The sequence below is a fragment of the Haemaphysalis longicornis genome, unplaced genomic scaffold (assembly GCF_048455015.1).
Source record: "Haemaphysalis longicornis isolate Haplotype H1 unplaced genomic scaffold, Haemaphysalis longicornis Haplotype H1 scaffold_2, whole genome shotgun sequence".
Classification (NCBI taxonomy): Eukaryota; Metazoa; Arthropoda; class Arachnida; order Ixodida; family Ixodidae; genus Haemaphysalis; species Haemaphysalis longicornis.
The window spans coordinates 74,002,137-74,014,387 of NW_027526295.1; the positions used below are offsets into that span (position 1 = coordinate 74,002,137).

Consider the following 12,251-nt stretch of genomic DNA (forward strand, 5'->3'; position numbering starts at 1 on the left):
TACGCTTGAACTTCACACGTGTTTATACCAAGATGGGCCCTACCTACAAATCCTTAACTGCACGAATGCAGTGAACGACACAGGAACTCACTTCTTGTGTTAGTCTGGGTCGAAACCTTGCAGCTTATCGGTTACGCAAAGATCAGGCCTCTATTTTTATAATGCAACCTAGCAAATGCTGAATTATCTTACCGCAACAGTAACAAATCTCATCAAAACACCACCACCGCTGGCTTCCACCTTTCACGGGGTGGAAAGAGTCTGATTTTTTCAGGTAGTTACGTTGTTGAGAGTTTGTGACCACCAAGTTTAGCATTGCCTTCAAATCACCACGGTAAAACATTATATTGTGAAGCAAAACAAGCAATAATGTAGGCAGAAAGCCTACCTGCCCCAGCCCAAGCTTCGTTTGGTCTACTGGGTTGGCCGATTGAACCTTGATGTTTTTTGGCTTACAGATATAGCTGGCATCCTGTGTCACACATCTGCCGAGATGTACCTCAAGGTGCCGCTGCCACCCGCGTGCGATTTCTTCATTGCTGACGTCACGATCTCTGCCACACAGCACACGCTCTACGCGCCATACATGGCGAACGTCGAACTCCAGCCTGGTAATGAGATATCTCTTTTGGGGCTCTGTTAACTGATGCGACTTCACCGCTTGTATGCGCTGGCAGCGTTAGTCGGCGGGATAACCTCACTTTTTCAGTTAGCTCCTCGCTTTTTATAGCGAAGCCTTCTTTGGCCCTTCTCCCGCTTTTGCGAGGGAGGAGGGCGCTGCTCCTGCTGCCGGGTGCGCCACCGGCTTTTCTCTGACTCACAATATGCTGTTTCTGGATTCTGCCCTATATTCTTCGTGCCGGCCCGCTGGGCCTTGAAAGCAACTCAGTGGTGGGGGGGGCTTCACACGACTTGCGCCGGTTGGGGAGGAGCGGGGGAGGTAGTGCTGCGGAAACTTCAGGTCATGCCTGTATAACGTCCTCTGCGCTTGCGGTTCGCGGCGTATCTGCAGAGCGATTCTCTGATATAGCTGTGGGCGTATGAGCAGATTGTTTGCTTGATAAAGGTAAGCATAACAAGCAGATGTGGCGCTATTCTCTCAGCGTCGCAGAAGAGCCAAATCGGCCGCCAGATGGCAAAGGCACCGGGCAAGGGCCTCATCCTAATGGTAGCCCGGAATTCGGTGCGAAACCAGCCACAGGCCCGGCCCCAGGCCATCGTGCGAGGAATACTCCAGGTGGTCACCGACCTAAACGCCGACGGCGTCGGGCTGACGGACGTTGACCTCCACGAAACGAGTATCGGCGAGGTGAAGGCCGACGCCGCTGTAAGCACTGCTTCTTGAGGCACTTCTTGTGGGGTACGGCGGTGGCAACTACGTTGTTTACTTTGTGCACTGATCGCTGTAACAGAGAAAAGAGCACACTCAATTTGCGTTTGCTCTTGACCAACACTTCCGCACAACTGCTAACAAAGTGGGAAAGGCAGTTCTGCCGGCCGTCATCGGTACGGGTCCTTAGGTCAAAAACAGACGCAGACCCTCTATACGACCAGTTACCCACACCTTACGCATGTCACGTTTGTCTGCGGACACGCAGTATACTGTGGTAATATTTCTAAGTGCCTGTATAGGAGAAAACTGTAAAGAAGATGAGAAACGCCGCTCTGCATATTTTCGGTTGCATTTTCCAACTCGCACTGGCGGAAATTACACTGATTCCTTTACACGGAGATTTAAATGCACGTGTATACATAACCAAGCTTAGCATTACTATAGTCGAATATAAATTGCGCATTCAATTTGGTTTCCGAAATACAAGCAAAAGGAGCTGATTCTAATTGAAAATACATTGGCGGAAAATTCCCAGATGAATACAGAAATAAGGCATTGTACATCATCCAAAGGACTGGCGCCACTGTGGATAACTAACTTTATTGCGTAGACTACAACACACTTGCAGGTAACGTCGTGTAATTGGTGGGATATTTAGAAAACTATTAGAAGGAATCCGGAAGCAAGCATGCCCCGCAGACAAAACTACCGGTGGCCGACGCAACAAAACACAGCATGCTGCAGGCAGTTTTCCAGCTCGCTGGACATGTACGGCATGCACGGCACCAGCCAATCGCCATTACCGAAACACCCGCTGAGATGGTCGCCTTTGTTGAGTCACAACCATTGTTAGGAGGCTGCCAGCCATTTTTCGGTAGTACAAGTACCCTAGCTCAAATAATGGTGGCTCTTCATATATTAGGGCACCCACAATAAATTACGCAATCTATTGGGGGAAGTAATTTTATTTTGGCACGAATCTTTTGCAAGTATGAAAGCTACCGCCGTGTGTTGTCTCAACGTGATCACAGTCGGTCGTATATAAACAGGTCCGTCCGCTTCAATGCGCGATTCAAGAGCCGCAAAAAAGAATAAGAGAGACTGCGTTTCGTTATTGTTTAACCTGGTGGCAAGCTTTCAAATATGCCTTTTTATCCCATGTACAGTTCAAAGTGTGTTGCCACGGGTACCCCTGTCAATGTTGCCGGTATTCGTTTTCGCCCCACACTGAGGGGTGGTGGGTCTAAACATTCAGCCCTAGAACGCTCAAACGCCGTGTCAGAAAACCTCTTTCGGTTGATGGTGTGTGAAATTATGTCTTTCAAGATGGGATAGAGACTGCACACTCAGAAATGCTTGGCTACCCCTTAGCGAAACGGTAACTACTCCCGTAACAAAATTATACACCCACGGTACCAATAAAATTAAAGCAAGCCTGCTGTCAGTGGCCGGTGGAAGTAATTAAGGCCCCCAGAAGAGCTTTTACCGCCTTGTTGCGACGTCGCTCCAAGAAAGGCCCGCGGTAACCAAGGGCGTTTGACTATTCGCCGTGCGGTTCTGATGAATTGCAGCGTTTTAATGCTCAAAAATGTATTTTAGGTAACTATATTTGACATCACTTATATATGCGATTCAGCGGGAGAATCGAAATGTTGAGTTTCATTGCTAAATCTCTACGAATTCAGGTAGCTTGCAGCCGGGCAAACACTGGCAGTACTAGAAATCGACTAATATTTTGAATAAAGCAATGTTCTGAGTCCTTTACGTAGCCTCCGCCTGGTGCAAAGTCGCGTTTAAGAGAAATAAATACGAGCTGGCTGTGTCATACGGTTCCCTACCTCTGGGGAGACAATGGATCGCTTACTGTAGCTACTTGTAAGCCTCGTTACTGCCATATTTGAGAGGGCGCAGTGACACTCCTCCTGCTATTGAACGCTTACGAAAAATCAATTCATCTTCTATAACGCCGAACAAACAAACAAATGAGGGACAAAACAAGGACGAGCACTCTTTTCGCTCCTGTGTTGCGTTTGGCGTTTCAGTGTAAGGTGAATGATTTTCAGCTTTCCCAAAATTTCTACCCCACGGCTCCCAAGAACCCGTTTCAGCGATTAATGTTCCAACACCTACACGCACGCCGACACTGACATTTCGTTCAGTGAACCATATATTGCTTCGTCATAAATTGATGTCGATCTCAACACAGACAAAGGCTAGGGTAGGACAGGTCAACCAACGAAAGGTGGTACTGAATAAAGCTGAGGCTAACTGGACAGCTACAAGAGTTGTCGACTCCCATATTGAGCACAAGCCTTCTGGTACCTTCTAGATTCCTGTTGCAGAGTGGAATCCGTCAGCTTCTAGAAACAGATTTCAAAGCCTGGGCGAGCCGGTCGTAGTTTTACGACCGTTTTTCGTCTCACAACCCACCTAACGCGTCTCCCTTTCCATAACAATGGTTTACGTGAAGGAAAAACCTCACTGGCAGGAACAGCAGCAGATTTTCTCTTTGGGCGCTTATGGTAGAAGAACAGAAGTTCTCGCATACGATAGAGCAAAGAACGCCGCTTAGGCATCAATCGGGAGAAAAACGTACGCAGAAATTCGGAGTTTTACAGTGTGAGTCCGCCGACTTGTTTTTCAGTGAAGCGCGTCGCCCGTAAACACAAGCGTGTTCTACATGATGTTTGTAATCCTGATACCTTAACACAACAGGTGATGCTGAAAGGCGTGAATCAAACTGCGCTAAACTACACTTCTTTGGAGTAACCCGAAGGTGCTCTTTTTACTTCTGCACAGACGTTGTCTGACGAGATGAGAGATTACCATGGTCTCTACAGGCACGAGAAATACACGGGTTCGCTCAAAGCATTCAAGGAACTCGTCTCTAATATAGCCATGTGAGTTATAAATGATTTCCTTACTTTTTACGCTCCAAATAAAGAATACATGTTACAAATGATCTATTTCTTCACATATAAGGGCATTCAATTGCAAAAATGCACAAAACGTGATAAAATGAGTAAATCAGAAGCTACGTTTCAGAGTTCACCAACCAGCATTTTTTGGTCGCCTGGGTGTAAGCTTGCACTCCTACGATCTACATTAGAGAGGCAGATTCTGGCTACGAAAACATAGGGAAAATTGGGATTTTTTGCGTTATGAAGATTAGCGAAGACGATATTGGACCTTCGGCTAGCAATACAAACACTCGAATACGAGCTTAAGATTCAATATCTCTTGACACGCCCCAATCTTCCAATAAGGCATTGAATGCTTCAAATGTATGAAGGCGGTAATGATCAAGCCCACTCAATTATCATATGCCAATAAAGTTACTTCTTCATCATGTTCCCAAAACTACATAATTTGGTAGGGGTAATTAAGAGCAGTGCCAAGCAGGAAAATGTCGCTTTTATTTCGTCAGGAGCTCTTACATTTTAAATATTTCCAGTGAAGCTCCGCTAAAAGGAATACCACAAACATATATTATTTTCTTATCCACTGTATAGCATTCTGAGATTATAAAAAAATTCATTATTCACATTGATCAATGTGTAAAAGGGCCCTAATACCTTTTTTAACCGTCGCACGAAATATTTCAAACCACATCTGAAATACTTTTCTATTGAAAACGTCTTGCGAAGTAATTTCATATGCATGTCACTTCCGAAATTCTCTCGCCTCTCTCAGTATGAGTGCATACCCGGAAAAATTATTACAAGACAATGAGCGCTGGAATGCGTTGCATTCCAGCGTTGCAGTCTGTTACAATAATAGGCGCTCATTTTAAACAAATTTCGTCGATATTCCAATGTCACAAATAAATATGAAATTTGATACCTGCGAAGTTCAGTGGCATAAAAACCCTTAAAACGGTCAAATGAAAAAGTAAATCAACAAAAAATAAAGAAATCGGTTTTGTGTACAAGGCTCAGATATTCATAAGGCTCTACGAGTCGCAGAAAATGTCCCATTCGTTACACGTATGCAGCAATGCTTAAATTACGCTAAAGTAGTACACGAATGGTTGACAACTTTTCCTCTTATGCATCAGGTGCTTGGCAGGCTCTGGGGCTGTTTCAACGTGCCGACTGACAAGAAGAGGGGGAATTGTGGCGGCCCTCGTGCAATATTATGTTTACAAGTCAACGAATAAGGGGCATAGCAGGACAAATGTTGCGCCCTTGTTTAGAAGCTAATGTTTGATTTATTTTCTGTGGTGTAAACGTGTTGACAAACTCATTCTTAGGAAGTTTTTGTTTATACATATATATACTCTGCTACTGCCAATTTTTAAAATAATCTGCAAAATAGAAGTTCGTGCACCGTGTCCAGCGTGTTCGTAACGTTGGCTTGTTGCTACTTGCCGGGTGCAGGCAGCCCTCCTTGGTTTTTGTGTACAGGGTGACTGGACGTGCGGCCATCTTCACAGCTCCCTACCAGACCAACTTTTACTTGGAGCGAAGCCAAGTTGAACCGATTGTAAGTGACCGGCGTTTTTGAATAGACCAAGTTTTACCTTCCGCACATAAGCAGAGCCAGAAGAGCAGAAACAGTTCTTTACGAAGTAATAGTTCTTTAAACAAGGCGCACCATTTGTGAGACGGTGAGTTTAACTTTCGCCGTTTCGGCATTGGCTGCAGTGATCGCACTTCGCATTAAGGAGAACTTCGCTAAATTTGCCAGTCACATGTCAACACCGTTTTAAGCGTGGAAGTAGTGTCATAAGGTTGGGTTGTGGACGTTAGGTGTCTATAGTGATAAAAATAACGCATAGCAGGTTTAATCGCCGTAGTTCAGTTTATATGCATAGCCCCTCTTAGACGCGGCTGCTTATCTGGTGTTGATTCTTTTTTACGCCGCTTTCCTTAGGTCACTTTTTCACCTTTGGAATTTCTCAATCAGCGCAAAGTAATGGACGATATACAGTCGTTGCTGGGCTCAAGAAACGACACATTTCTTTCATACAAAGAAATCGAAAGAGAAACCACACTACAACGAGCACAACATGAAACCTAATCTCCACAGAACCACTAACCAAATGTCACAAGGGCAAGAGTAGTCAAAACAAAAGTAGCTTAGAAAGTCTCTAAGCAATTATTGCTAGGAAATTAATGATAACAATTGTACTCCGGCTTGGGCTCAACCTGGTTTGCAGTATGTACTAAATAATAAAAATTAATGAAAAGTGATACTCTTCAGCAAGCATGTCTAGTAAACCAAGTCCTAAATACAGTCTGTACGACTTCGTGTGCAACGATCCTTTACTTAATACCTTACGACTAGGTGTGCCTAGGAGACAGGACATCCCCAGTCCCTGCCAGTGTTCTCGCGTACACGTCGTGTGGCCGTGACGTGGTGGCAGTAGTTGGCGTCTTGGGGATTGCTGGTGCCAGGGTCTTTCCGGGCGGTTGTTGTCGGTACGGCGTCCTCATTTTTCAGCACGTCCAGGCATGGGTCATGGGTGGCTGCCACAGCGGTAGCCAACGCCGCAGGAGGCACGCTGACCTGAAGACTGTCTGTGTTGCAGCAAGTGGTGTCGATTAGATCCAGAATCGTCCTCGTGTGGAGGCTGTCAAAGCATAGGTTCATGGACGTAGATGCAGGACACAGGCACCCAATCGCTGCAGGCCGCCAATGTACAACTTGCCTGTACGACTGAGGAGCCGAAACCGATGAAATGGCGGCTCGCAGCCATCCAGCCTTGCGTGGTCTGGTGGATGACCTCCCCGCGTTCCCTGTCTGGCTCCTCCAGACCTCTGCTTCCTGCTCCTGCTCGATCCCTGCGCACTTCCCTAGCTAGCTTGTCCCGGACTTAGACTCTTTCCGGTGGTCGCCGCATTCTCGAATTTGCTGTACTGTCTCAACCAGACCGATCGTTTCCCTTTCGCGGCCACCTGCAATTTACGGTCGCGCCGTACAAGAATGGTGCACTGTTGGCGGTAAACACAAAATTTGCCTCCCATTCTTTTGTACAGGCGTTCGTCTTCACAGGTTTCGTCATCCCATTCCCTTGGGACATTTGGCTCTGAACGATGTCACACTTCTCCAGAGAATAACTCCATTGGTAGCAGCCACACACACCACAAATCGATGCACGCACCAAAGTACACAGCAATTGCGGGAATAGAACAATCGTAGCGGAATGTCCAACACTCAATACAGAGCCCGGCCTCTAACGCCGGTCAACTTTTTCTACATGTACATAGCTTCAGAACAATTGAAGATAAAGGTTGACGTTAGCGGTAGCGAAAATAGCCTGGAGAGAATACACCGTTGTTTAAAATTACAAAAAAAACTAAAACTTGAGCAGCTAGGCCGGGAATAACTTTCAAGATTTTGAGGCGTTACGCGAGTAGAAAATATCTGCTCGTCAGTAGGGAGCAGTTTAAAGCAACCGTATAAGTGCAAATGACAAGCGAGAGACCCTCCACAGAGACGCAAACAAAGAGACAGGGGACCCAACGAGCGCTGACTATGAACGGTGAATATTTATTACTTCCTGTAATATGCAAAAAAAAACCGCTTATGTCTGCACGCTACACATCTGGAATACAATATACGAACGAGCAGAAACACGAAAATTAAAACTCCCACTTTGGTCACGGCACTAAAAATGGCACCACGCACACACACTAATCAGTGAAATGTGGCTTCGAACTGAAAAAAGTTCGAGTTGAAGATATGTTGGACAGTTCTACAGAATACTGCCTTGCACTATCGTCTACTTTTTTGTAACCATGAATAAATACGTGGAAGCTGTTGTGCATAGGCCTGTGAAAGTAACGATTGAGCGTTTGTGTGCTCCCGAGAAGTGCTGTACATCAGTGGATCTTGGGGTTAAATACAAGGTGACGGCCTCTGCTGAAAAATAAAGAAAATGGGGGCTCTTCAAGGAAGTCATTTCGGCCACGTTGATTTTGGTGGCCGCAAATACTCGGAATTCTTTGAGTACAACACACGCTCTACCCGCAGAAGGGAGTGATCTGCATCGGGCCAACCCTTGTCTCTGCCTTGAGTGACCTCCTTTAGGTAACACTTTGCCGTCAACTGCAAGTGTCCTTAAGGACATCTTAAAAATATCACGGCTTCTGGATGACCACCTAGCAACGTTTAAAACGAACCGCCAGGCTATTCCAGTGCAAGTTCATGAACTTTCTTTGTCTTCTTGTCTGGGCTAAACGATTTAGTTGCGAATACAGATCTTCGTGCAAATATGCGTTTCGTATGTATGATCTTAACGTTTTCATACACCCCAGGACTTGTATGCTCGGAAGACGTGCCTCGAAGATGAAACGATTCTCTGGTATTTTTGTCCGCCAAGCGAGGCATAGGCCAGGTGTCTCTGGATAACCTAGTGCTTGCACAAAGCAGCGGATCGCCAGAGGCTTTATTCATATGCCGCTGGTAGTCATACTGTGTACAATCTCCCATTTAAAATGATACAAATTACATTTCGCTTACTTCGAGTAATTAAATTTTTAACTCGTTTTTGTGGATGCGCTTCAGCACTACTCATCAAACGCCTGCCTATCGTTTGGCCCGAAATTCAGACGTGGGCAATTTCATACGAAGGGAAGGGCGCATAGAATGCATGTTAAAACTACCTTAGCGCTTCTCTCAAACGAAGTGATTGGTGTTTATTTGCATAATCTTGCATGATTGCATATCAGTACTTGTTGAAGATTGCAGATACAGGTACCCCTTGATAAAGCCTGCTTTTGCTTCATTGCGCGCACAAAGCGAAGGTTCCAAAGAGGTGGCTAAACAATTGGAAGTCTTATTATTGAGCGCGTCTTACCACAGCTGCTCTTTTAAAGGCCCGTTCACACTTGTGACGAAAGCGACGAAAGTGAGCGATGCGACCGCAGTGACTGCCACCTTCGGGGTTCACACTTGCAAAGGACACGAGACACGGCGACGACGTATTTTTGCTTCTCGTGTTATTGTCTCTCACTCAGAGCAAGACTTCATGGGAGATTTGGTTTCGCGCTCGCACCGTTCGTGGAGACACACTATCTGGGTGCTTTGGAAGGATATGACGTCCGGAAATCTCGCCTCCTCCTATTCCGTCAAAAGGGACCGTGGCGACAAAAATTGGTCGAGACCAATCGGTCTCGTCGTGCGACGAAAGCGATGCCAGGCGAAAACAGCGGCAGAAATCTCGTCGCTTTCGTCGCTTTTGATGGCTTTCGTCACAAGTGTGAACGGGCCCGAAGTATTCTCGGCGACGCATTCCGCCTTCCGACAATAGATGGCGTCAGAGCTTAAGAATTCATACTGCAAAAATTGTGCAGAGTATTGCAGCACCATTCATTTTTGCATGGTCAATATAAACTAAATTTTGGCAAACTAGTTCTACATAAAATGGAGGAAATCCTCCCCTACGTCACTGCAGACAGTGCAACGACGAGATCGCAAAGAAAGTTAGACTCGTCGTTTACATTATTTTTCAAAGTCCTTAGACACTCAGCGCATACTGCAGTGTAACAACAGCTGTAAAACGAACAGTTAAATGCACATTTACGTTATGCGTTATCATGAACATCATGTGTCTAAAAACAGCCGCCTAATGACGACGGCCTCTGTTTAGCATATCATTCATCAGTGAGCCCCGAATCTAGAATAAAACTTGAAAAACTGGTCTCCTAACGGGAATTCTCAGTTTCACGTGTTGATTAGCACGCGTGGCATGGACATTGTAGACCCATTTCGGCAAGTTGCCCTCCTAAGAACACTTTCTAATCCGTACTGCCTAAGCTTGTTGCCACAAGTCCCGCAATAATTCTCATGTACGCAAACACCTCGACTGAGATTTTTCGTGTAAAATTTGCAGGCAGAAATATTCGAAAACGAATTCCTAATTTTTTTGGAAATGTCAGTTGTTTTGAAGTTGAATGGGTGCCGTCTTTTTACATATGTTCTCATAGCCTTCACCAAAACGTATTCCCATGCCTTCCACAGGGCCGGGTATATTTTATCTAATTGATTTAGCATCACATGGTTACTCATACTCTCCAATCAAATCCACTTTAGGTAATAATTATTGAATCTATGCTGCTGACCACAAAGAGGGGGTTCGATTCTCGACCGCGGCGGCCGCTTTTTTGATGGAGGCGAAAAGCGAAAACCCCCGTGTGTTCGAGATTTCGGCGCGCCTTTTAGATCCCCAGGTGTCAGAATTAATCGGGAGCCCTCCACTACGGCGCGCCTCATCGCCTGTGAAGCGCCAACGCGTTAAACCCTACAATCCATCAACTTACGTAATAATCAAATGAATCGTACATGGGCGTAGAGGCTGCCATCGTGAGCAAATCGGCTCTTTGATCACAGAGTTGTGCACATTACCAAGCGGATAGTCGACGCTTTATACTTGAACCCGAGTCGCCGCTTCAAACGGTGCCACCGTTCTGCAACTCACGGGGACAGAAATCTGCGCTATAGACGAATACGTGAAACGAGCAAATGTCACACGCCTGTGTACTGTGCTGCTTTCTCGTCTTCGTCTATAGCTCGGTTTCACGTCACCATCAATAAACAATTTTCCGTGTCTATCCTTTTGTGAATCTTGCTTTGGCGGAAGGGAACCTTAAAAAAATCGTTACGCATGCTGTACAAGAAAGACCCGGCGAAGAGCGAAACCAAGCTCTTGATGCCAGCGGGCAAGGGTCTTTTTATTTTTATTTTTTGCTTCCAGAGTGAACATATCAAGCGCGACGTGGTGGAAGCCTTGCCGAAGACGCCAGGCCGCAAGGCAGTCGCCATCGCTTTTACGCTGCAGTCCCGCGTATGTCCCAAAGACACCGTGCGGAATTTTGTCACAAAGCCCTCCTGTGCACAACACGATTCAAACATCACTGTGGTGAGTAAATAATTTTGTACGCGCGCCGTGCAGGTGTCGCCCGCTTTTTAGCTATCAACTCAGTATCATTCAAAACATGGTCTACAGCGTTCGAGCGTCAAAGCCCTTATTTGCACATAACACCCGATCCTCAATTCTTCGGCACGATGTCTTACAGTCCCGCGCACGCAGTCAAACTCCGATGCTCCTTATCCAGCCAACAGCACCACAAGCTCCCGTTGCCGGCTCGCTCTAGGTGAGGTGATTATTAGCAGTGGCGAGAAAGCTGTTCTGCAACCGAAACAACCTCTAACCTAGGTGCGAATTTGTATGCGCATTCCACCGGCCGAGAAATATTTTACCGGTACTGGCGTTAATAAATTTTGGCCAGAGATATTCCTCATTGTTATCGTGGTCACACTAAACTTTTTTACGCCCTTTTGGCCAAAAAGGGTGTAAGATAATTGAAAAAAGGGTGTTGGGAGGCCCTTACGCCCTTTTTCTTGAATCTCAACACCCTTTTTTGTAGCTTTCCACCCTTTTTGCGTGAAAAAAAGGGTGTTGACCAACCTCAACACCCTTTTTTTGGAAGGGTGTTGAAAGGGTGGGGAAAAGGTGTTCAGCTCATCATTGATTGAGGTCATGCATGCAATATAATTTCAAAAAGACATCCCACTGTACCGTCCACCCAACCTCGTCAAAAATGTTCAAAAGCAAAAAAAAAAGCTGCCAAATTCAATAAAAAGCAGCGGCAGCACCGACGTTGAAACAGGAAAAAATATCAGCCCTTGCTTATTCAACATCGACAGAATAACACTCCCCCTCCCACTTTTTGTTTTCTACAACCTTGCACCGAGCACAGCACATCCTTGAACTGTGACATCTGTATCATCATTCCGTCGTTCCCTGTTCCTCTCCTGCCCCACCAGCACAATCATAGCCCCCTCTGACAACAGTCATTCTCGTCACTCAGTGGAGTTATAAAGTACTAGCAATCACAATTTTATTCCATTCTTATGGTTAGCGACCGTAAATATTGTGTACAAATGCAATAAACAGACCACCTAGTTTCTC

At 45.8% G+C, this 12,251-nt stretch overlaps 1 protein-coding gene across 1 annotated transcript in view; it reads left to right on the plus strand.

Moving 5' to 3' along the window:
- The first annotated feature begins 493 nt into the window (after positions 1–493).
- Positions 494–12,251, plus strand: part of LOC144168073 (uncharacterized) — a 60,260-nt gene continuing 48,502 nt past the window's right edge. Inside the window, exons 1-5 of the mRNA XM_077697156.1 lie at positions 494–611; positions 1,104–1,327; positions 4,133–4,233; positions 5,713–5,818; positions 11,034–11,198. Coding sequence (XP_077553282.1) covers positions 494–611; positions 1,104–1,327; positions 4,133–4,233; positions 5,713–5,818; positions 11,034–11,198 — 714 coding nt within the window. The remainder of the gene's footprint in view (positions 612–1,103; positions 1,328–4,132; positions 4,234–5,712; positions 5,819–11,033; positions 11,199–12,251) is intronic.